We start from the raw sequence: 25169 nt of genomic DNA, 5'->3' as shown, positions 1-25169 counted from the left end.
AAACAGGAGGTCTTTCGACTGCGCCCCTTTGCAAACCCACTGGGGTAACATTGTTTTAACTACCCATACCCACGGCGCTCACTTGAGAAGGATCGTTGTCTTCTGAACTACAAATACCAAGAGCACTTGCCTGTTGACGCCCCATGGGCGGGACTTCCAGCTCCAACGGGGATTAGAAGGCAACGCAGCTGTTGAGAATGGTTAGTTAATGCCTGTGAACAAGAATGAACTGCATTCGAAACGCGTCAGGCTGCTTGTGAAAGAGAGGTGCTTCGTACCCTTACCTGTGATCCTGAATAAAGACGGAGTGAACTTTCCCGTGTGTGGCTTCTTCAAAAGGGTTCCTTGTGTGATTGATTTAAAGGCGGCCAGCCCGGTCGCGAAGATGCCCCTCTGCTGCTGCGGATCAAATTGTGTGACCAACCCAGGTTGCGCATCATGAACGGGAGACACCGCTTTTCAGGAGTGTGTAAACAGGAGGTCTTTCGACTGCGCCCCTTTGCAAACCCACTGGGGTAGCATTGTTTTAACTACCCATACCCACGGCGCTCACTTGAGAAGGATCGTTGTCTTCTGAACTACAAATACCAAGAGCACTTGCCTGTTGAGATGTCATCAGTGATGTCATCAGTGATGTCACTGACCATGTCATGAATGATGTAATATGTGACATCATCAGCAGTGGATTGCGGGTGCGCGATATATAGTTAGTGCAACTAACTATATATGGAATTTCAATGGTTTTGTGTGAGTAAAATAAGGTTTTGTAAATGCTAATTCCTAACTATATATGGTCTATAACCTATGGTTTTTTCAGTGAATTTTCAAGGTTTTGTAAATGCTAATTCCTAACTATATATGGTCTATAACCTATGGTTTTTTTCAGTGAATTTTAATGGTTTTTTAATAGCAAATATCAAAAGCTTTAAAATGTATTCTTCTTTAAATCGAAAAATATATTTGATATGTTTTTAATAAAAAAAAAAAGTATGTATTTTTTTTTATTATTTTTTTTGATTCGCTCCCGGTCCGCGAACCGGGCAGCTTCCCGTTAGCTCAATTTGGTGCCGCGACTCGGTCCGCGAACCGGGAAACGTTCCGTTTGCGCAACTGCCGCGTTAGAAAACAACATCGTGACGTGTAGCGTAAGCGCGACGTGTCGCGTTAAGCGTCATATGACGCGCCGCGTCAGCGCACCCGGAAGTGCTCCGGTGCGCGAAGCGAGGCGCGAAGCGCAGCTTCCCGGAAGCGATCCGGGACGCGGCGCGGATCGCGTAACGTAAGCGTAACAAGTCATGTGACCTGTAAATAACACTTTTCATTGGTTCATTTCACTTTCAGTTTCCTAATGATGTAAGGCTAGGTCATGTGACCTAAAAATAACACTTTTCATTGGTGTAGAACTATTTTTTTTTCCCAAATGATGAAAACCCATCCTTGTTTCCTCACTCTGACTTTCATCTTTGTGAGAGGAAGACCTTTTTTCATCACTTAGCGATGGCAAGTGTTGTAGCTTCAGCTGGTGCACCCCCACCACCACCACCACCTCATAGGAAGAGAGGACCACCTCCTCAGGTTATGGTTGAGCAAGAGGAGGAAGAAGAGGAACAAGAGGGAGAAGAAGAAGAGGGGCATTTTTTGCCAGAAGAGCCTAGGAGGTCCCGAGTGAAAGAGAATTTTATTTGGCAATTTTTTAAATATCCTGAGGCCAAAAAAAAGTGAATGCCCGCTACGTAACTTGCCTTGTATGTAAAAATGATCTGTCCAGAGGGACAGATAAAAAATATAGTTATGGCAATTATACGATGCATCGCCATATGGAGAGGTGGCACCCTAACAACTACAGTGCTGCGCAAGTACGTGACCTGCTCGATAACCCCTGTCCTGTGGCCAGTACATCTCATCAACAGGCACTGACGGGACCAGAGGCGAGGGAGACTGTCCCAAATATTCAGTTGAAGTTTGGGGAAGTGAAATTTGTATGCATTTATTGCGAAAAATTGATTTGCTACAGAGAGAGTAGCGTAAATTTAATAAATGCTGCAATTGACAAACACAACTGTCCAAAACGCCCCAGAAAATAAATTATCTTTTTTTTTTTTTGCTCCTGTTGAGCCCTTTATAATGAACCATTTTTGTTCCCCCCCCCCAAAAAAACAAAAAAAATATAAAATCGTTAAAAAAATACAAAAAAAGTAAAAAAATGTTCAGAAAAATAATTAAAAAATATAAAACAACAAAAACAATAAAGAAAAAGTTCTTTTCAGAACTACCTCCCCTTTATAAAAAAATTGCTAGAATGTTTAGCACTCTGGCAACCTCTATTTCTTTTGGTTCGCTTCCCGGTTCGCTCGCCGGTACGCGAACCGGAAGCAAACCAAAAAAAATAATTACAAAAAAAGAATAAGTATAAGGGAAGGAAACCGAGAGTAATGTTAAAAGAAAGACAGCTATAGGGAGTAAACCAGAGATACTGTTTAATAGATCTATTTACCGAAGAAAAGATGGAAGAGGGTATAATTGTGAAAAACAAAATAGATAAGGAAGTGAAAGAAAAAAAGGAGAGTAGAAGAATAATAAACAAGAGTTTCTTAGAGAATGTGAGTGAATGTTCAAAATAAGATTAAAACACGTGGAATAACAGAGAGAAAAAACAGAAAGCAGAAAAGAAGAAGTAACAGAAAAGGAATGATTGAAACAGCAAAGAAATGTAAATAACATAGGGGCATATTATCAACATAGGCGATAAAATTATCGCTGCTTTTATCGGCAGAAATCTGCCGCTAAAGCCGCTTTTGCGGCAGAAAACTGCCGCTAAAGCCGCTTTTGCTCACAACATTCCAATGTTCTAATTGTGAACAACAGTTAAAGTTGAATTTTGAGTTCACTGTATCCTCTCAATATGCTTGTGATCAGAGCATGTTGGCTTACAGTTCTGTAGTGGAAATATACAGGGCCATTTAGGAAGTGTAGCTGTGGATGTTCTTGACAATTATGCATCATTTTTTTTACCTCAGCAATAAGTGTGTTTGTGATTTTACCTAGCAAATTGTGCACTGCTGGAGTAGAACTCCTTGTCCTCCTGTTAAATCTCAAAGAAAATGTAATTTCACATTGAAGTCTCTATTTTGTTGTGCTTACTTTGTTATTTATCTGTGTCAAAGTAAAAGTTGTGGAAAATGATTTGTGAGTTTGGTTTTGTATCTCTGCCACCACATTCCACAACTATGGTGGTGAGTAGGGTTAAGGAGCAGAGGAAGAGAGGCCATGCACCAGATGTATGCTTAAATGTGACACTTTATCAATCTGCTCAGACCATCAGTTAGTTATGTTAGCATCCACCGGCCTGCTGGTAAATGTTTTTTGTCATTCCTTTAGTGAATCCTTCAGTTGCGCAGCATGTTGCAGTGGTAGGGTAAGAGTTGGTTCCTCGAGGATAACCATGAACATATAAAGTTTAAACCGCAAAAAACTAACTTTTTCCAAACCAGGGCACTCTGTTTTGGGTAGCCAACAGTGGACATTTGGCTGGCAGATATGGTAAAGTCATTTTTAGGTTAGATCTGGCATGCAGACTGCTTTAGCTGTCTTGTTACTCTCATGAAATAAAACATTATAAATAAAAAACGATGGAGAGACAGGCTTTGGGTCAGCCTGTTCATCTATTGACTCCCTTGTTCCATGAATAACTACATTTTGCTTGCTCTCCTTTGCAGATATGCATACAAAGAATTGCACTTGAGTGCCGGTTCTGGTGGGCCAATATGTTACTCTGCCTATCCATTCTTTCCATTTTGTATCTTTTAATTTTTGCCATCTTGTGTGTTTAAACTATTTCTCCAGATGCAGTCATTTAAGGCCAAAATACATTTTTCTTTGTGTGTTTAAAAATCATATTTTCCTGTGATGTGCAATAAAACTAAAGATAGGCAGATGTAGTTAGAAAAGGTACAAAAGCTGCCGGGAAGCACCCATACTGTTCTATTAAAATTAGGTATAGTGGTAATATTCTTGTTGATTCTATTTTGCTTCAAGCGTATGACTATACTTAGCCATCAGCATGTTGTTTTAGTTTATTTTGTGGCTTGTGCTTGCGTCAAAAAATAAATGAATCCCATCAGTTTGGCAAGGACAGACCCATTGGACTGGCCACCCCATCTTCAACTTTACTATCTCCAACCCCCAGCACACTTTAACCAAGCACTACTGCTCCACCCACGTAGCTGGGAAAGGTAACATAGGCCCAGTGGACTCAGACACTCCGCTCCACACCACCCGAAACGTCAGCAGATCTTCACCAGGCCATCCACAACTTCTCTTCCTTGATGAACAAATGCGCTGACAGTGTAGCCCTAAAGCCAGACAAAACCTCAAGACAAGCCTCCTGGTATACCCCAGAGCTCAGCACAACCAAGGGGAACTGTCCCCAACCCGATAAGCGATGGTGAATCACCAAGGATCCCTCCAACAGAGCCACTCACAAAGCAGCCCTCAGGGACTACCACCGGCGCATCAAGGAGGCCAGAAGAACAGCCATCACTAACCACATCGACACCGCGGCAAACCACACATAGGAGCTCTTCAAAATCATCAAGGAATTCTCCAACCCGGCAACCACAGGGAACACATCCACCCATCCCAACAACTCTGCAACACCCTCTCAGACTACTTCCACAGCAAGACTGTCACCATCTACAACAAGTTTGACCCACCATACTTGGCCTGGACAACCTCAACCAACCTACGAACATCAGCCGAACAATAACCTGGTCTCCACTCTATACCCAGACAACCACGAACATCATGGAGAAGTGTGGCTCAGGGTTAGAGGCAGCAGACCCGGAATCTGAGATCGGTCCTGGACGGGTCTTGGGCTAAAAATTCCACGGACTCGATAATTCTCGCCCCGGTGCCTCCTCGACTCACGGGTTCACACTCTGCGACTCTGGGCAATAGCTTGCTTAATCTCCACAACGGCCCCTCGCGGCGGGATGCCTGACTTTCACCTTGTGGATACCCTGCTATCTCACAGGGGAATACCAGGAAGGGTTCCCTAAGCAAGCGCCGGGAAACCCACTGCGGGTAGCTGTGCGCTATATAAGCTCAACTACATTTACATTTACATTTACAACCTCAACCAACCTACGAACACCAGCCGAACATTAACCTGGTCTCCACTCTATACCCAGACAACCACGAACATCATGTCATCCAACCACTCCAGAGCACCCACCAACCTCCACCCTCACTATTCCTTCAACCTCGGAGTCAACATAAACTGCACAGAACTCACCAGCATCCTGAATGCCGCCATCTCCACAGCAACTTTCCAAATTGATGGAAACATACAGTGGTCAGACCCCTCCTAAAGAAGCCCGCTGGCAACCTCAGTGACCTCATAAATTACCCACTCATCTCCCTGCTCCCATTCCCAGCCAAAGTACTTGAGAAAGCAATCAACCAACAACTCACCGACTACCTAGAACGAAACCACCTAATCGATGCCTTTACAATCTGGGTTTCAAGCCAATCACATCACTGATACCGCGCTGATCGTCACCACAGGCGACATCAAAAGCCTCCTCCACTGGGAAGAAACTGCTTCAAGCGTATGACTATACTTAGCCATCAGCATGTTGTTTTAGTTTATTTTGTGGCTTGTGCTTGCGTCAAAAAATAAATGAATCCCATCAGTTTGGCAAGGACAGACCCATTGGACTGGCCACCCCATCTTCAACTTTACTATCTCCAACCCCCAGCACACTTTAACCAAGCACTACTGCTCCACCCACGTAGCTGGGAAAGGTAACATAGGCCCAGTGGACTCAGACACTCCGCTCCACACCACCCGAAACGTCAGCAGATCTTCACCAGGCCATCCACAACTTCTCTTCCTTGATGAACAAATGCGCTGACAGTGTACCCCTAAAGCCAGACAAAACCTCAAGACAAGCCTCCTGGTATACCCCAGAGCTCAGCACAACCAAGGGGAACTGTCCCCAACCCGATAAGCGATGGTGAATCACCAAGGATCCCTCCAACAGAGCCACTCACAAAGCAGCCCTCAGGGACTACCACCGGCGCGTCAAGGAGGCCAGAAGAACAGCCTCGTCCTCCATCTCTCTGATCGTCCTCAGATCGTCCTCCATCTCTCTGCGGAATTCGACCCTATCTCCCACCACATCCTCATCGACAGACTCCACAACATCGGCATACAGCAACACGCCCGCAAGTGGATCACCTCCTACCTCTCAGGACAAACACAGAGCATCCGCCTACATCCTTCACCTCCACTCCCAAGGACATCATATGCGGAGTGCCCTAAGTATCATCCCTTACATGGTCATGTTCAACATCTACATGACCCCCTCAAGCCCCACCATGTTCAACATCTACATGACCCCCCCCCTTGCAGATGTGATCATATCCCACTTACTCTACATAATCTCCTACTCCGATGACACCCAACTCATCCTCTCGCTCACCAAGGACCCATCCAACACAAAAACCAACTTCTGCAACACCCTGACCGACATAGCCAAATGGATGTGAAAACGCTACCTCAAACTCAACTCCGACAAAATAGAAGTACTGATCTTTGGAAAAGACACCTCCGCGTGGGACCACAGCAGGTGGCCAGTGGACCTCAGACCAACAACGACAGACTTTACTCGGAACCTCATCATCATCGACAGCCAACTAACCATGAAATGTCAAGTAAACACAGTCACCTTCTAATGTTTCTACACCCTGTTCATGATTCACAGAGTCTTTAGATGGGTCCCAATGAACACTATAAAGACCGTCACACAGCCCCTTGTCACCAACCGCCTCAACGATGACAACGCTCACTATGCCAGACTTTTCACCAAACTCCTCAAGAGACTCCAGACCATACTGAAGTTCTCAGCCAGACTCATCCAGGATCTCCCCAAATGGACCCACATCACCCCTCACCTCAGACTTCCATTGGCTTTCCATCCAGAAGAGATGCCAGTTTAAGATCCTCACACACGCTCGTAAGGCTGTACACAACCAAGGACCTTCCTAAATCAATAATCAACTGAACTTCCACCTGCCTCCAAGACACCTGCTCTCTGCCTAACTTGCCCTCGCACACACTCCCCGCCTCCACCGCAGCGTGGTGCGCTCTTTCGCCTATATCACCATCAAGACCTGGGACGATCTGCCCCTCCACCTCCAAACAGAACCCTCCATGGCGGACCTTAGAAAGCAACTCAAGACCTGGCTCTTCGACAGAGATGCAGCACCCTCAGCGCCCAAATATCCCTATGGCTGACCGTGCTGCATTATACAAATGCTTACTTGTAGAATATTTGGGTACCCAAACCTTTTGAATTCAACCGTTTGTTTGACTGTGAGTCCATGCAGGGTCACCTACGTGCAAAGGTGTTGAACTATACTATTTGGAACAAGGATGAGACAGGCAGCATGATTGCGAACAAAGTTTGGTTGTAATCTTGGCGCAGAGTTTCAAGTAGATTCCATTACAGTTGTCTGTGCGTGAATGATCAGAGCAAGGAGGAAAGTGATCCAGGAGCAGCAAGGCAGAATTCTACAGACAACACGTAGATAGTGGACTGCATTGTTTGTGACCTTGTACTAGCGGATATGGGTCATTCTCCTCATATTACTGATATTTCTAGTTAGATGCCTTTGAATGGAAAACTGAATGCAATATGGAATGGATAGTGAAGCTAATAGTTGCTTTAGGCAGTCTAGAGAGCTGCTCTAAATTATAAATGTTCTGAGTTTTGTAGTTACATCGGATGCGCTTTAAGTAACAGCTAGTCTCCTGGGCATCTCATCACAGATGCAATTACTTCTGTGTAGAGCAGCAGTATCATCTCAATTTGGATGGCGCTCATTTATTTACGTTTGACCTTGTGTTAGTCACTGATCCTATTGATGCAGATATAGCTATTCCATCAGTGGAATTAACTTACTGGTTTAAGCTCACCCTGTTTTAGGGAAGTTTTAGAGACATAAGTGTTGTCTTAACTGGTCATCGGTAGTCTGACCATATGATTGGGAACACAGAAACATTACACTTCTATGAAACGTTAATAGTGCTTTATTTACTGAGGTCTGGTGAGGAGTAGTAGCCAAGTGTAAAACACTGGACTGATAAGGGCGGCTGCCTCTCAAGGGCTCTTGTAACTTTGTTTAACGTACCACCGTTCATTTTTGTATTCTTTTTTTATTTCCAGAGCTGCCGTCCGAGAAGACAAAGAATGAAGATGGAATGGAAACTCATTTGTTGGGTATGCTTTGCTGATCTTTCAACGGCTTTTGACCTGTTGAGCAGCCAGATATGTTTAATAACTTACAGTGAGAATTTTGTAGTTATTAAATTATAAACTTTGGGAACTGCTAAGGTTCATTGGACCCATCTATTCTGCATTTACCTCTGTCTATTTGATATACAGCAATTTCCTGGTCTCCACTGTAGAGACAAACCTCTAATACTGTGATTTGATTGTGGTTACCGCATTAGCCGTAAAACGTTTGCATTTTCTTTTTGGTGACTGTCTTTGTCTAACAATAAGAGCAGGCCCTTCTGTTTATATAGTTTATTTAGCCCTCCTTACAATCATCCAAGCTAACCCTTTGACTGCTTCATGGCTTTAGACCCAAATTGAGCCTAATCTTTTAACCCACTCTGCCACAGGTTCAGAAATAATTGTTTCTGGCAGACCATCTTCAATAGTCTCAAGACAATTGACAAGATTAGGAAATGTTTCCAGTCCAATTTATCTAAACTAGAAACGTGAGCCATAAAGATTCTGAAGAGCCTGTGGATAAAACAGTGGTAATTAATGTTGTTCAGTAAATAGAGATGTAATGAAAGTGTCTAGTAAATGTGAACATTAATTAAGAACTTCCCTTCAGTGTGTCTAGAGCTCTGATGGTAGAAATCATACACTTGGTTGATTTTATTTTTTTTATTTTTCCTTTCTTAGAGAATTTGTTGGACGATTAAGAAAAAAGTTAATTCGGACCACAGACTTGTTGGATACCTGTGCCTAGGTTATCTAAACATTACGTAAATGTAATAAAAGACTAGATGAATGGCCCAGGAGACCATTTGTGTCCTGTTGTAAATTCAGTCTAGAACCCCTGACCCCTTCAGTTTGCACACAGTGCATGTTGTATAAGACTCCCCCCAAAGTATTCGTTTTACTCACGTTTTAATAGTCAAGTACTTTCTCCACAGTGGTGTAAATCTCGCTATGTTTAATAATTTAAATTGAATTTTCAGATACAAAAGTTCATTGCTGGAGTACTGGTGCCAGTGTGAACCATATTTTATATTGGGATGGTGCATCTTGATTTAATTTCATTAAACATGGTGTACTAAAGATCAGCTAACTGGTGTTCTCACTAACTAGGATGCTAGTTACCTTTGGATAGGTGGCCTCTTTGACTCTTGTGTAGACAAAGACTTGTAGCCTATGCTTAGCTCAAGGGAAGTGGTGTTGGGTGAGTCTAGGTGCAGTACAATACAATAACGGTTTGGGTTAGAGTGTGATGGTCCAGTCAGAGTTGTAAGTGCACAATTTATAAAATAAAGTCTCAAAATATAGAATCTCATTTTACAGTAGAAAATTGGAATAAAATAATACAGAGTATATCAAACCCAACAAAATTGTAATGTAGCACAATGAGTTGTAAAAACTATGGCATTCACTTGAGGGATCGTAAAAATCATCACAGCTCTAAATATAAAACACCAAAATGCAATTTCAAGAACATTGGCATGGTTCAGCAGTGTTCGCAAACATATATTTGCAGTAGCTAACAATCGTGAAAACAATATTTTAACCCGAGATAGTTTGTGAAAATTAGGGTTGCGAACATTGACTTAACAACAAACTCAAAGAAAGGAATCAAATGCAGTTGCAATCAGTAATGTAGTGTAACTAAGAATCTGCATGGTAAAGGGACACTGTTTCGGAGTTTAGAAAATTAGCTTACTGGATACAAGAAGGTAAACCGGTCTCTAGGTTTAGGGTTAATGACATCTGTCACTAAAATGGAGATCTCTAGTACCTGGAGGTCCTAGTTGCTCAGGTCCCTGACTGATTCGGCAGTGGACAGGCCTCAATGATGCAAGAGCTCAGATCACAGTTTGGCTCACACCAACAGGTGTAAGCCTACAGGCACAAAGATTTTGCCTTTGACCACATGTGGTTCAAGTTCAAGCAAGTTGACAAGGTGACCGGAAGTTTTTGTCTTTGGAAAAGAAAGCAGATTAATTAGCACTCTAGTATAGACATGCACTACTCAATTTTGTTAGATCACTTAAATGTGGGGATTACCACCATTGTTCCATCATAATAAATGTGGTAGTTGCACATTCACAAAAGAAGGTGCCGACTTAATGCACAAGAATTTTTCTTGAAACCAAGATGTTCTTAACTGCAGAACAACCTATCTTTATACTTCAGTTTAACAGACTATTTTGAAAATCACTAACGAGAAAGAAAATAGGGCAACACCACTGCTGTATCGGATGTTACAGTATGAATCATCTTATGGTGATGTGTCAAGTATGTCATCATTCTGAGGTTGACACTCGGACAACTAGCCGTGACAAGTGATTGTGGGAATGTAGAAAAGATATTAGAAAAAGATTCCAAATGGTAAGTGTATGTGACTGTGGGAGGGCAGGCCGGATAAATAGACGAGGAGGCTGTATATAGTGTGCCAGTTGGTGACTTTTATTGACAGTCTTAGATATGGAGATAGAGGGGTTGTGTAGTTCTTCGGGCGTCCTCCGGTCTTGACTCTCTCCCAATGGAAGCATTGTCTTCTGTGGACTCCTTGACGATCTTGTCCTCTCTTCGGTCAGGGTTTCTCCAATGGGAGACTCATGAGAGTAAAAGAAAGAAGGAGCAGTCAGTCTTCTCTACTATCACATGCCCATAAAGTAGGGCGTTCCCGTCGCTTTGCACCTTGGTGGTTGACTTACTATACTATGGGAGGAAAAGGAAACTTGTGGGGAAGGGATTTTTACTGTGCCTAAAGGAAACAAGTGGTAGGAATATGGAAGGCTTTTATACTCAGAACGTACTTGGTAGCTCACAACCGGAGGTCACGCTGGAAGTGAGGGTAGTGCAGTGTAAAAAGAAAACAAACTCTTGTGCCCGTTTTTTAACCCGCTACCCCCCTCCCTACTCACCCCTCTCCCTCCCCTTCCGACCTGAGAGACTCACCGGCTCTGCCGCAACTCTCCAGATTTGCGGCTGCTCACCAGCCTCCTCCTATGGGATCCACCAATCCTCACACCACGGCTTGTCTTCTTCACTGTCTTCTTCTTTGTTTCCTCTGGAGTCTTCAACTCCTTCTCGCTCTGTGTTCTCTCATTTCTCCGTCTCTTCTGGCGTCTTCCTCCTTTCTCCGGCTAGTTCGCGCCTGTCGATACCTCATTGGTCCTTTTTCTCCTCCTCCGTGCAATTCCTTCCGGGGTAGTTCCCTCCTTTTCCTGTGACGTCATACGGACCCGTCTCCTGGGTGGGCAGAATACGGAGGGGTGTGTTTATCCTCCTTGTGATCGGCATGGGTGGAAGAAACAAAGGGGTCCTAGCTCCCGAAGGTAAGTGCCTGCTATCCCGATGTACCGGCCCGAGACGTGCCTCGTTGGGTCTCCCTTCACAGTGACTTGTTATAGGCTGGATTCAATGAAGCAGCAGAAACTTGTTTGTGGTAAATCTCCTTTGTCCTATAACAACCCATAGCCCAATCAACTATTCTGCCATCATCAGTTTTGTGGAGTAATGAGCCAAGAGAGATTTTCCAAATTAAATTGATAAATGTGATGAATTCCACCCTTCCATCATTAGGATGCAGAGGTGCATCTCCGCACAGATAGCTGGACTGTTGGACTGTGTGCAGATGCTTCATGCGGGTGACAAATCAGTATAGTCCCTACGGCTTACACCATGAAGCCCCTTACACTTAGGGATGTACAATACACCTTTTACTTTGGAGACAAAGTGGATATGTGGATATGTTATGTGTCGTATGATTTGTTGGTTTCTACCACTAAGCAGACTCTCTGCCACGCTCACTCATTAATTTCTCTATGTGTGAGGGCTGCTGTGGTGTAGGTGTATTGAAGTGTTCTAAAAGACATCTATAACATCAAACTGTTTTTGAATGAATATGAAACAGGAAATGTGTTCCTCCTCAGGGTTCCAGTTGTTGTCTTACGCAACATATGTTTTACTCTTGTGCATAGATTTTGATAGACTAGGCCCAACATTTATTTTCATGGAAAAAAACAAAGGTTAAAGTAATGTTATAGTTAGAGGAATTTGTGTGGGACAACATTAACGTTTTGAACTAAAAAAAAAAACAACACAGAAATTTACCAGTTCTAGTTAGCAGAGCTAGATATCACTTGTGGCCCCGCTATGCACTGCGTATGACCTCCTATACTACATCACTCATTACATCAACTCACTAGCACACTCATTGGATGATGTCATCAGTCATAAATTATGTCATAGAACATGCCATGATTAGTGATGTAATATGTGAGGTCATTAGCAGCGTAAAGCGGGGGGCGCAAGTGATAGTTAGCTCTGCTAACAATAACTGGTGAATTTCTGTGTTTTCTTCAAAGTTCAAAATGTTTATGTTGTCATTGACAAATTCACCTAACTATAACATTACTTAAACCTTTGGGGTTTTTTTAAAGTGAATTTCTTGGTTTTTTTCTTAAATGTTAAGTAATATTTAATTACCTTATGCAAGTCCAACCGCCGCAGCGCATGGCTTTTGGCCTTGTGTGCCGGTGCGTTGGCGGTAGGGCCTGGCCTGCAGCAAAATCCCACATTTGGCCATGTGCAGTGGGGAGGGGGTTGTTGACCACAAGGCCTGGGGACCTCAACACCAGGGCTTTAAAATAAAAAACTTAATAAAGGAGAGGGTGACCATATGCCCCCCCACCGCCCTCCCCGAACCAATTATGGCCCCGGGAACCCCATTCCCCAGGGCCATATTTATTTTAATGGAGGGAGCCCGCCTCACCAAGCCTTATTAGGCCCTGGGGACCCCATCACCCAGAGCCTATTTTTGATTAATGGGGGGCTCATGGCACCCTCTCCCCGAGCCTTATAAGGCCCTTGTGACCTCATCCCCAAGGCCTTTTTTTGTTAAGAGGCAGGGACTACATGGCTCTCCTCGCTAAGCCTTATTAATCCCTGTGAACCCCATCCCCCAGGGCAGTTTCTTTTCATTAAAGGTGAGAGGGCCTCATGACCCTCCTCCCTGAGCCTCATTAGGCCCTGGGGACAACATCCCCCAGGGACGTTTATTTTAATGAAAAGGAGGGGGGCCATGTGGCTCCCCTCCCCGAGCCTTGTTAGGCCCTGGGAACCTCATCCCCTAGAGCCATTCCTAAGAACAAGCATTTGCAATGCAATAGGTCTCGTATTTAATAGAGTTTGAGCTATTGGCATTGTACATGGCAATGCCTTTTATTGAATGTCCTTTACAATGCCAATAGCTCAAACTCTCCCAAATTCGAGACCTATTGCATTGTAAATGCTTGTTCATACAGTTTCTATGATTTCATTGTGGTCTGAGGTGGTGCAGGTAGTGTCCCTTGTGCCAATGGTGCCAGTGCCTTAGACAAAGTTAGACTATTCGCCTCTCCTTCGGGTAAATGGCAAAAGCAGACAGATCCATCACTTGTAAGATAGACGACGGACATGGGGATTTGTTGTACACACTCAGTCAGCAAAAGGTTTCGCACCCTCTAGAACTGAACTCTAAGCCAACTGTTTTTACATCAAAAGATATAGTTGTTTTATTTTTAGAACCAACAGGTATAAAAGTGTACTTTTCTCAAGATGAGTACTTGCAGGTAATTACTTTGCAGAGATGCAATAAACTTTGTAGACACAATAGGTACAGTAGTTGCAGTAGGCAACACAATTCTAAACGCAATCTAACATTGAGTTCAATGGGATTTTCTACATAAATGCAGCTGATTACTTTATAGATTACTTTGGTAACTCGGGGACTGGATCCTGGATTCAGTCCTGAGGTCTTAGCTGAAAACAGTGTAGTAAAAACGTTTTAGTAAGTACAATGATTTTTAAGGAATAAAAAGGTATTTTAAAAGTGGACACAAAATCTTTTCAGTGAAAAACTAGCAATGTTCTCCTATGGACGGAAATTCAAGTCACAGGTAAAGTAGGTTCTCGTTACTTTAGTAATCCAGGACTGGACTCCTTGGTTCAGTACTGGGGTCTCTACCTAAGACAGGTGAGTATTTACATTTCAGTATTTGGTACGATTTTTAAAGAATATTTGCAATTTTCAAAAGTAGACAGAAGAAATTTCAGAGAAAAACAGTCAATGGTTTCCTATGGGAGAAAATTCAGGTTATCGGTAAGTATAGGTAAAATCACTTTTGGGGTTCAGTGCTGGGCTGAAAGGTACATTACTGGCTCCTCTCCTGATTCCAGGTGAGTAACTCGGATTTCGTTACTCGGCAGATTTTAGAGGAATATTTTAAAGTTTCAAAACTTCACACTTCGAAGATTTTTCGAGTCAAACCAGTCAAAGTTATCCTATGGCAGGAAAGTGAGTTATCGGTTTCCAGGTGAGTACTCAACTGGTGAAGTTAAGGTTCTGGGTATAGACTCGGGGGTCCCCCAGGGTCGGAAAGGTAGTGTAGGTACACTCTCAGCGGCACAGGGGCAGCCGGGTGCAGAGAGAGTAGGCCCAATGCAATCCAATGGAGGAGATGGGGCCTTCGGTTGCTGGCTGCAAGCAAGCAGGCCACGCGGCTGTGGGAGCAGAGCTCCTGGTCACTTACTCAGGGCAAGTGGGGAAGTAGAGTAGGGTAGTAGTTGCACTTCCAGCTGCACTCTGGCGGCTGGGTGCAGGGTGCTTTTGAGCCGTCTGGTGCCCAATGTTATTTAATGGAAAAGGTAAAAAGGGAACAAGGGCTGCAGACTCTGGGACGGAGATTATTCAGGTGCCACCACCACTTCGAGTGGTAAGTTGGGATCTTGGAGAAGAGGTGAGTACCCCAAAGTAGGGCACAGGGGGCCGTGTGGTGCCGGGTGCAGGGGTGTCTTTGGGTGTCGGGAAAGCTTACCCTCGGCTGGTTGCGGTTGGTGTGGGTCCGGGTTCTGAGGCTGCAGGCGTCGTCTGGGTCGTCGAGGAGGGTCTTTGGGCACTGGACTTCGGGTCCCAGTCGCCGGGGGGACGTCCTCGTGGTCTTGGATTACTCGGCCACAAGCCGTGCTTGGCGGGTGCAGAGTGGGCTGGATTTGCGGTTCCTGGCTGGCACCAGGGGTGTTGCTTATGGAGCAGAGCCTCTGCTCAGGGGAGTCCCAGTCTGTTAGAGGGTCAAGGCAGGCAGGTCCTCCGGGTTGTCCATGGTTGCTGTCCACAGGAGTCTCCGGGATTCAGCAGGGGCAGGTTCCAGGGTCGACAGGCCGGTAGGGCTGGGGCCGTCAGTGGGTGTCGTCCTGTTGTTAGCAGCTGCACGGCAGGTCTCCTTCTTCTTGGTCTTCTTTCTTCTTTTTCGTATCGGGATCTAAGGAAAGAAGGTTCAGGGAGCCCCTAAATACTGGATTTAGGGGTGTTACAGGTAGGGCAAGGGCAGGGACCAATAGGTCCCTGTCCTGGGGTGGGTTCACCCCCTAGTCTGCTCCTCTCCTGTGGGAGGGTGGCAGGAGCCTAGCTGTGATTGAGCAGGGCTCCCCATCTTCAAGATGGCCGGAGCCCGGGGTTGTGCTTCACCTCGCCTCTCCCACCTGAGGGTTGGGGTTGGCACAGGCTGGCACACCCCCCTTCCTGACGTAGGGTTTCCCGCCAGTCTTTCCGCCAGAGTCTGGGTCAGAACTGGTGGGATCCAGTCGCTGGGTACAGCAAATGGTCTGGAGCAGCTCACAGAGGCAGCAGGCCTTTGAAGCTTCCCCCTGCCCATCCTGGGGAGTAGACCTAGCACCTCGCCCAGGATGTGCATTGTTGCTGGCCCAGGAGAGCAGGGGCTCTCCACCCAGTGGTCCAGCAACAGGTCTGCTGTGTGGCAGCCTAGGCAGCCTTTCAGTCCAGACGTGGATTGTAGGTTAGGTTTCAGGGGGCATCTCTGAGATGCCCTCTGGTGCATTTTACATTAAATCTCACACTGGCATCAGTGCTGGCTTAATGTGCTGAGAAGTTTGATACCAAACTTCTCAGTCTTCAGTGAAGCCACCATGGTGCTGTGGAGTTCGTTATGACGACCTCCCAGCACCATATACTCTTAATGGCAGCACTGCACTTAGTGTCCAGGAAAGGCCCTGGTACTGTGGGGGCACAGGGCTCATGCACCTGTGCCCACACCACTGGCATAGAGCACCCAGCTATAGGGGTGACTAATGTATGCCTGGGCATTGGGTTTGTGGGCATGGCACACAGGGATGTGTGCCATGTCGACTCTCTGTTTAGTTCTGTACTGGGACACTCAGCCTGCAAAGGCAGTGTGTGGGTGTCGGGGTACAGGGCCCCTAAGGGTGGCACTATAAGTGCTGCAGCCCTTAGGGGTCTTCTCTGGTCACCAGGCCCTGGGTACCTGGGGTACCATGTACTAGGGGCTGATAGGTGGCCAGAGATGCCAATTGGGCTTTAGTTTCAACACAGTTTTAGGGAAGGAACACAGGCCCTGGGCACCTGGTTGGCAGGAGCCCAGGGCACACTCAGTCAAAGCACATCAGCAAAAAGTGGGTGCATACACATGCAAGAAAGATGGCACTTTCTCACACTTTGTGAAATCTATATTTCTTTTTCGTGTAGGCAAAGGCCAGCACTTAAAGTGCTTTCAGCAAACATTGGTGTCTGAAGTAATTCCAGCACACCAGAGCCAAGACTGTTAAGAGTAATAAGGTTTTACTTGAACTAAACAGAAGGAAACAAACCGTGCTAACAACTTTAGAGCTAGATTCAGCTTTCCTAGGGATTGGCAATCTATTTGTAGCAACTTCTAAGGCAGAAAACAAATGGACCTATACTATTGCTCCAACTTTTAGGCTAATCACTTACTTACCCATTGAGCTATAGCAAACCCTGCAAAGGAGCTCAACACCAATCAAACTGTATTTTACAATAGGCAAACATCTTTTTTTTATATCGAGTTATTGCACTTCCTCGAATATGGTTAGGAACGGTGTAGCTAAATTCAGTTTGGGTTTAACCACCAGCCCAACAACTCAGAATGTTTGGCATTGGGTATTTTTCACAAAAACTTCGCCCAACAAAAACAAAATAACCGTATAATAAACTAAAGGACACAGCGTGATTGCATAAAGCTTTGAGGTGTTTAAGAATTTCAGCTAAAACAGCTACGAAATCACTTTTCTCTCTAAATGAGATTTATTGTTCATCCCGCTAGTCGAATTTTCAAAGAGTGTGGGAGATACAGGAAGCATCTTGCAGGGAATCCATCGAAAGCAGTGTGTAGAACAACTCACTATTGGACAATGTGAGCCAAAAGCAGGTAGTATTGAATTATCAAATTATAGTTCTGTATGGAAAAGAAAGGTAACTGACTCGAGAAGGAACGTTTTTGCAAAATATAATTTTATTCACTGTATAGAATTTCAGCACCTAAAATGAGAGCATAATACTTACTAGTTATGAGGTTTAAGCCTGCTGAAGAAGTAAGCTTGCTTGAAGGTTGTGTCTCGGGGAAAGTACACCCAGGCAGGGAACTCCTCTTAACTGAATGTACACATGCCATATCATGATCATATTTTTATTTTGCCCTGAGAAAGCAACATTCAGTTGCAAAACGGGTGTTTTATTTTTTATGACTGTATCGTGTGGATGGATACAAAAAGGACATTTTGTAAATCCCAAGGGCAGCAGTTTTAAAACTCCCGTTAGGATTACAGCACAGTTGAAATTGGAACCTTTTTTCAACACATTGGAAGACATTGTGTTGTTCGTTATGTAAGATGGTAGTTTGCGTAGTCCATTTTTTAAACACACATTTCGTGACAAGACGCAAGCAGGAAAGCAGATCTCAGTCAGGCAAGTGGGGTTAGTAGTTCAGCGGCAGGGACGAGCACAAAGCTGAAAAGTTGGTGACCACGTTAATGCCAACAGTTCTAACTTTAACAAATGCGAGACCTATTGCATTGCAATAATGCAACTCGATGTAGCTGTAAGCCCTTATCCAGTGGTATCATTGCCACATATTGAGTTGTATTAATAACATTGGATAACACCTCTTGTTCAACCTTTATCTCACTTTGCTCTGAAACTTATTGTCTGTCTAATTGGCCTAAAAGTTAGACACCTTGCCAGTTAAATAGCCACCACCCTGCCCCTTCTGGCTTTGCTATTAATATCGCAAACTTTCAGTATCAATATCCAGAGCCTCTAAGCTGCCTGCTCATCTACCCGAACTACAATGCCCTCTATGACCGCTTCTGCCCTGTGAGCTGCTCTGTATAACAGGAAGTGCACGGCTGAAGGCTGGAACATAGGCATAGAGGAAGGACTAGGAAAATAGGCACCTGCCTCAACTATCAGCAGCTAATAGCAAACACGATGGCCATTTTCATCTTGTAAGTTAATAACGAGTCACAGATGTGGCTATACAACATAGTAGTTGTTCAAACATTTCAATTATACATGAAATTGACTAGCAGTTTCTTTAAACGAAGGACTACAGAACAATTACTTTGCACTTTTTTATTAGCAATTTGAAAATGATAACTTGTTAAAGCTGACTTTCCTTACTCATTTTGGCATCGTGGTAGGATTTTGAAACGGGGTCGTCCAATTTGAACGATCACCCTTTTCGTCTCAATTGTGCTTGTATGGGTGAGGTAAGTGGTTGTTTAGGAGAGATAGGCCCATTCTATTTGGCACTGACATTTCAGTACCCATTGGGCATGCCTAAAAATGAGAGAGACTTAATAAACGCATTGTCATTACCCTAATCGAACCTTGCTCCTACTGGTAATGTAAATAAACAGTCACCTAGTCTCACAGCCCAGAAATGGCCAAAAGCCCAGTCTATGGGTGAAATTAAGCAGAGCGCGCACTGGAAGCCATGGGAAGGGAGGGGGAACAATGGCACATGGAGAAAGCGTCTGCAGCGAAAAGTTCAATGCGCTTTACAATTGTTGAAATAGTACCGAACACAGCCCTTCCGGTTTTCGATCTTCGTTTTCTTCCAATTCATGGCCCATATCACAATAAATCAGTATTTACAACAGGTGCTTGAAGCAATTGAAGCATGAACCACAATGTGCAGCGTCCTTGCAAGGCTGGGGGGAAGGGTTGGAGCATATTTAAAAGTTATAGCGCAATGTCCTTAAGGCGGGTGCTGCAAAAAAAACTAAGTTGCAGGAGAGGTACCTTGCCTGCAGTGGCAGGCAAAAGTCATGTAAGAAATAGAGCTGACAGACTGTGAATAAAGCATACCGAGTAACAACACATGTAAAAGGGCCAGTCCTCATTGGAGTTAACAGCAGAGAGGAAGGTACTAAGGAGGGACTAATAAGCCTATTAACAAATCAAAATCCAACATTTATAAAGGCAGTGACAGCAGCCAATTAAAAAGATGGGTAAAGAGTGGGCGGAGCTTCAAGTCAAAACCTGACTACAGCATGTCTCGAAGGGACAGCGCACACGCTGCCTAAGCGAGACCTAACAAAGGGGAGGGGTGTGGCACCCCTTCCCCATTTTAAGTAACTTCTCTCCGGGGGATGTGGTCCACTGGGCTTTTAGAGGCTTGGGGATGGGGGTCTCTCTCTCTCACTCTCGTTCTCCCTCTCTCTCTCCCTCCCTCTCTGCCCTCCCCTCTCCCCTTCCCTCTCTGCCCTCCCCCTCTCTCTCTCCCTCTCTCCTTCCCTCTCTACCCTCTCCCTCTCTCTCTACCTCTCTCTCCCTCTCTCTCTCTCTCTCTCTCTCTCCCCTTCCCTCTCACTCACTCTCTCTCTCTCCCTCCCTCCCTCTCCCTCCCTCTCCCTCCTTCTCCCTCCCTCTCTCTCCCCTCTATCTCCCTATCCCCCTCTCTCTCTTCCATTCCCCCTCTTCCCCCTCTCTCTCCCATTCCCCCTCTCTTACCCCTCTCTCTCCCATTCCCCCTCTCTTACCCCTCTCTCTCTCCCATTCCCCCCTCTTACCCCCTCTCCCATTCCCCTCTCTCTCCCATTCCCCCTCTCTCTCTCCCATTCCCCCTCTTACCCCTCTCTCTCCACTTCACCCTCTCTCTCTCCTTCCCTCTCTCTCACTCACCTTCCCTCTGGCTCTCTCCCCTTCCCCCTCTCTCCCCCTCTCCCTCTCCACCCCCTCCCTCTCTCTCTCTCTCTCCTTCCTCTCTCCCTCTCTCCTTCCCTCTCTACCCTCTCTCTCTCTCTTTCCCTCTCCTCCCTCTCTACCCTCCCCCTCTCATTCTCTCTCTCCCTGTCCCTATCTCCTTCCCCTCTCTCCCCTCCTCCTCTCTCTCCCCTACCCTCTCTCTCTCTCGCCCCTACCCTCTCTCTCTCTCTCCCTCCCTCCCTCTCTCTCCCCTCCCTCTCCTTCCCCCTCCTCTCTCCCATTCGCCCTCTCTCTCTCCCATTCCCCCTCTCTTACCCCGCTCTCTCTCCCCTTCCCCCTCTCTCCCCCTTCCCCCTCTCTCTCTCCTTCCCCCCTCTCTCTCTCCTTCCCCCCTCTCTCTCTCCTCCTTCCCCCCTCTCTCTCTCCTTCCCCCTCTCTCTCCCCTTCCCCCCTCTCTCTCTCCCTCCCCCTCCCTATCCCTCTCCCCCACCATCTCCCGCCCCCTCCCCCTCCCCCCTCCCCTTTCCTCTCCCCCTCCCCTTTCCTCTCCCCCTCCCCTTCCCTCTCACCCATCTCTTTCCCTCTCCCCTCCCTCCTTCCCTCTCTACCTCTCCTTCCCTCTCTACCCTCCCTCTCTCTCTCCCTCTCTGCCCTCCTCCTCTCCCTCTCTCCTTCCCTCTCTGCCCTCCCCCTCTCTTTCTCTCTCTCCCTCTCCCTCTCTCCTTCCCTCTACCCTCCCCCTCTCTCTACCTCTACCCCCCTCTCTCTCTCCCTTACCCTCTCCCTCCCTCCCTCTCCTTCGCCTTCTATCTCCCCTATCCCCCTCTCTCTCTCCCATTCCCCCTCTTACACCTCTCTCTCTCCCATGCCCCCCTCTCTCTCTCCCATTCCCCCCCTTACCCCTCTCTCTCTCCCATTCCCCCTCTTACCCCTCTCTCTCTCTCCCATTCCCCCCTCTTACCCCTCTCTCTCCACTTCACCCTCTCTCTCTCCTTCCCTCTCTCTCACTCACCTTCCCTCTGGCTCTCTCCCCTTCCCCCCTCTCTCCCCCTCTCCCTCTCCACCCCCTCCCTCTCTCTCTCTCCTTCCCTCTACCCTCTCTCTCCCTCTCTCTCTCTCTTTCCCTCTCCCTCTCCTTCCCTCTCTACCCTCCCCCTCTCATTCTCTCTCTCCCTGTCCCTATCTCCTTCCCTCTCTCCCCTCCTCCTCTCTCTCCCTACCCTCTCTCTCTCTCGCCCCTACCCTCTCTCTCTCTCCCTCCCTCCCTCCCTCTCTCTCTCTCCCCTCCCCTCTCCTTCCCCCTCTCTCTCCCATTCGCCCTCTCTCTCTCCCATTCCCCCTCTCTCTCTCCCATTCCCCCTCTCTTACCCCCGCTCTCTCCCCTTCCCCCCTCTCCCCTTCCCCCCTCTCTCTCCCCCTTCCCCCCTCTCTCTCTCCTTCCCCCCCTCTCTCTCTCCTTCCCCCTCTCTCCCCTTCCCCCTTCTCTCTCCCCTTCCCCTCCCTATCCCTCTCCCCCACCATCTCCCTCTCCGCCCCTCCCCCTCCCCCTCCCTTTCCCTCTCACCTTCCCTCTCACCCATCTCTTTCCTCTCCCTCCCTCCTTCCCTCTCTACCTCTCCTTCCCTCTCTACCCTCCCTCTCTCTCTCTCCCTCTCTGCCCTCCCCCTCTCCCTCTCTCCTTTCCTCTCTGCCCCCCCTCTCTTTCTCTCTCTCCCTCTCCCTCTCTCCTTCCCTCTCTACCCTCCCCCTCTCTCTACCTCTACCCCCTCTCTCTCTCCCTTACCCTCTCTCTCCTTCGCCCTCTATCTCCCTATCCCCCTCTCTCTCTCCCATTCCCCCTCTTACACCTCTCTCTCTCCCATGCCCCCTCTTACCCCTCTCTCTCTCCCATTCCCCCTCTTACCCTTCTCTCTCTCCCATTCCCCCTCTTACCCCTCTCTCTCTCTCTCTCCCATTCCCCCTCTCTTACCCCTCTCTCTCTCTCCCATTCCCCCTCTCTCCCATTCCCCCTCTCTCTCTCTCCAATTCCCCCTCTTACCCCTCTCTCTCCACTTCACCCCTCTCTCCCCTTCACCCTCTCTCTCCCCTTCACCCTCTCTCTCCCCTTCCCTCTCTCTCACTCACCTTCCCTCTGTCTCTCTTCCCTTCCCCCTCTCTTTCCTCTCTTTCCCCCTCTCCGTCTCCACCCCCTTCCTCTCCCTCTCTCTCTCCTTCCCTCTCTCCCCTCTCTCCTTCCCTCTCTACCCTCTCTCCCTCTCCCTCCCTCTCTCTCTCTCTCTCCCTCTCCTTCCCTCTCTACCCTCCACCTCTCATTCTCTCTCTCTCCCTCTCTCCTTCCCTCTCTCCCCATCTCCTCTCTCCCCTACCCTCTCACTCTCTCGCCCCTACCCTCTATCTCTCTCTCTCTCCCTCCCTCCCTCTCCTTCCCCCTCTCTCCCTCCCATTCGCCCTCTCTCTCTCTCCCCTTCCCCCCTCTCTCTCCCCTCCCCTTCCCCCTCTCTCTCTCCCCTTCCCCCTCTCTCTCTCCCCTTCCCCCTCTCTCTCTCCCCTTCCCCCCCCGCTCTCCCCCCTCCCCCCCGCTCTCCCCCCCCTCCCCTCCCTATCCCTCTCCCCACCATCTCCCCCTCCCTCTCACCCCTCCCTCTCACCCCTCTCTTTCGCTCTCCCTCTCTCCTTCCTTCTCTACCTCTCCTTCCCTCTCTACCCTCCCCTCTCTTTCTCTCTCCCTCTCTCTCCTTCCCTCTCTCCCTCCCCTCCCTCTCCTTCCCCCTCTCTCTCTCCCATTCCCACTCTCTCACTCACCTTCCCCCTCTCTCTCCCGTCCCCCCCTCTCTCTCCCATTCTCCCTCTCTCTCTCCCGTTCCCCCTCTCTTACCCCTCTCTCTCTCCCCTTCCCCCTCTCTCTCCCCTTCCCCCTCCCCTTCCCCCTCTATCTCTCCCCTTCCCCCTCTCTCTCTCCCCTTCCCCCTCTCTCTCCCCTTCCCCCTCTCTCTCCCCTTCCCCCCGCTCTCTCCCCCTCCCCCCGCTCTCTCCCCCTCCCCGTCCCTATCCCTCTCCCCACCATCTCCCTCTCCCTCTCCCCCTCCCTCTCACCCCTCCCTCTCACCCCTCTCTTTCTCACCCCTCTCTTTCTCTCTCCCTCTCTCCTTCCTTCTCTACCTCTCCTTCCCTCTCTACCCTCCCCTCTCTTTCTCTCTCTCCCTCTCTCTCCTTCCCTCTGTACCCTCCCCCTCTCTCTCCCCTACCCTCTCTATCTCTCTCCCTCCCCTCCCTCTCTCCCTCCCCTCCCTCTCCTTCCCCCCCTCTCTCTCTCTCCCATTCCCACTCACCTTCCCCCTCTCTCTCTCCCATTCCCCCTCTCTCTCTCCCTTTCCCCCTCTCTCTCTCCCATTCCCCCTCTCTCTCTCCCCTTCCCTCTCCAAATGGGTATAATTTCTGGACCTCTCAGCCAATACTCCTATTAGTCATCTTGACATCAATGAGAACTGCTCAAAATGCAAGGAGAGAAGACATCCTACCAGTGTTCCTGCTGTATGCCAATTTTCCCTCCACACTGGACCTAAGTCGGACAAGCCAACGGAATCGCTTTGTTATTGTGAAAAGAAGAGAAAGGGAGATCTTGCATGCTTGCTGTGTAGCTGAAATGTGTCTGCTTGTTATGAAGTTGCACTATCCCTTCATGATAGTGGCCTGGTCTTTGGAAAGACCTGCAGAAGGCCCAACTGACTGGAATAGCATTCATGAGGACCCCTAAACACCCTGAGCCCGGCCGGAAGCCAGCATGTTGCCACAGCCCAAATGCACACGCGAAAACAAAGAGCATTTTGATGATGTACCTGCTACATCGTCTGTCGAATTCGAGGCTATGCTGTCTACAATCCATCCCTTTTCTGTAGGGTGCATGTATTTCCTCTTTCTTAGCCCTGAAAGGGCCAGGCGGCAGCATATAGTGTCACCTGTTGAGTGATCTTGTCTCACTGGCTAGAGAAGGTTTTCCCTGATTTCTGTTCGTTTGAATCATCTTTATAGTCTATGCTGTTTCAGATTATAAAATACAGGCTCTTAAAGGATAAGCATGCTTCTTACTTAATAGTGAGAACTTGCTCACTATTTTCATCAGCCCAAAAAAAAATCAGAGGAGCCAGCAAGGTGAACAGTGGAGTCCTTGACTCCTGTCAACTGAGTCCCTAACCACTCACAGATGACCTAAAACTGAATTACCAGGATGTCAACATCAAAAATTCTACTTACTTTGCTGTGTGGGATCCTAGCTCTTTGGGTGGTGGGTTTTTTGGCTGCACATTTTTGTGGTGTTATTCCATCCATTGATCCCAAACTGGTACCCAAAGACTAGAGTTTGGACCAGATTCCCCGAATCTATATTCCTTGCTCACCTTTGCAAGAGTTTAGCTTCTGCTAAGAACTAGAGACTTAAGCTTTTCTGGTGTTCCCAGACTTGATTGAAACCAAGCCCTGAAAGATATAACACATTGTGGTATCTGCTGTTACTCTATTATGTTGCCTTCCGAACAGCTTTTTTCTGGAGGCATTCTTTTCCGTGGTTCCTTGTTCAAAGGACCGTGTGAGAACAAACAGATCCTTTAGCCCAATGTTTCCCAAACTGTGGTCCGCAGGCCCCCCAGGGGACCCTGACACATTCCCAGGGGGTCCGCAGACAGCAGTTTTAAAAGCACTGCAAAGTATCTTATATAATTAGCAGTTTTCAAAGAACAATAAAAGTGTCAAGATAACGCCAGTTATTAATGTCCCTGCTGGAGAGAGATAATATATATATATAAATCTTTATTCGGCTTGTTCACAGTGGAAAAAACCATAAAAGAACACAGAATAACATACATTTA

The 25169-nt window shown here is 47.2% G+C and overlaps 1 protein-coding gene across 1 annotated transcript in view; it reads left to right on the top strand.

The window, feature by feature from the left end:
- ARL6IP6 (ARF like GTPase 6 interacting protein 6) overlaps positions 1-25169 on the top strand; it is a 147714-nt gene that overhangs the window by 54912 nt on the left and 67633 nt on the right. The window contains exon 2 of the mRNA XM_078681727.1: positions 8232-8285. Within this exon, the coding sequence (XP_078537853.1) occupies positions 8232-8285 (54 nt within the window). The remainder of the gene's footprint in view (positions 1-8231; positions 8286-25169) is intronic.

This window comes from Lissotriton helveticus, chromosome 3_1, assembly GCF_964261635.1.
Source record: "Lissotriton helveticus chromosome 3_1, aLisHel1.1, whole genome shotgun sequence".
Lineage (NCBI taxonomy): Eukaryota > Metazoa > Chordata > Amphibia > Caudata > Salamandridae > Lissotriton > Lissotriton helveticus.
The sequence above is the reverse complement of the archived record's forward strand: the minus strand, read 5'-3'. Positions and strand labels throughout refer to the sequence as shown.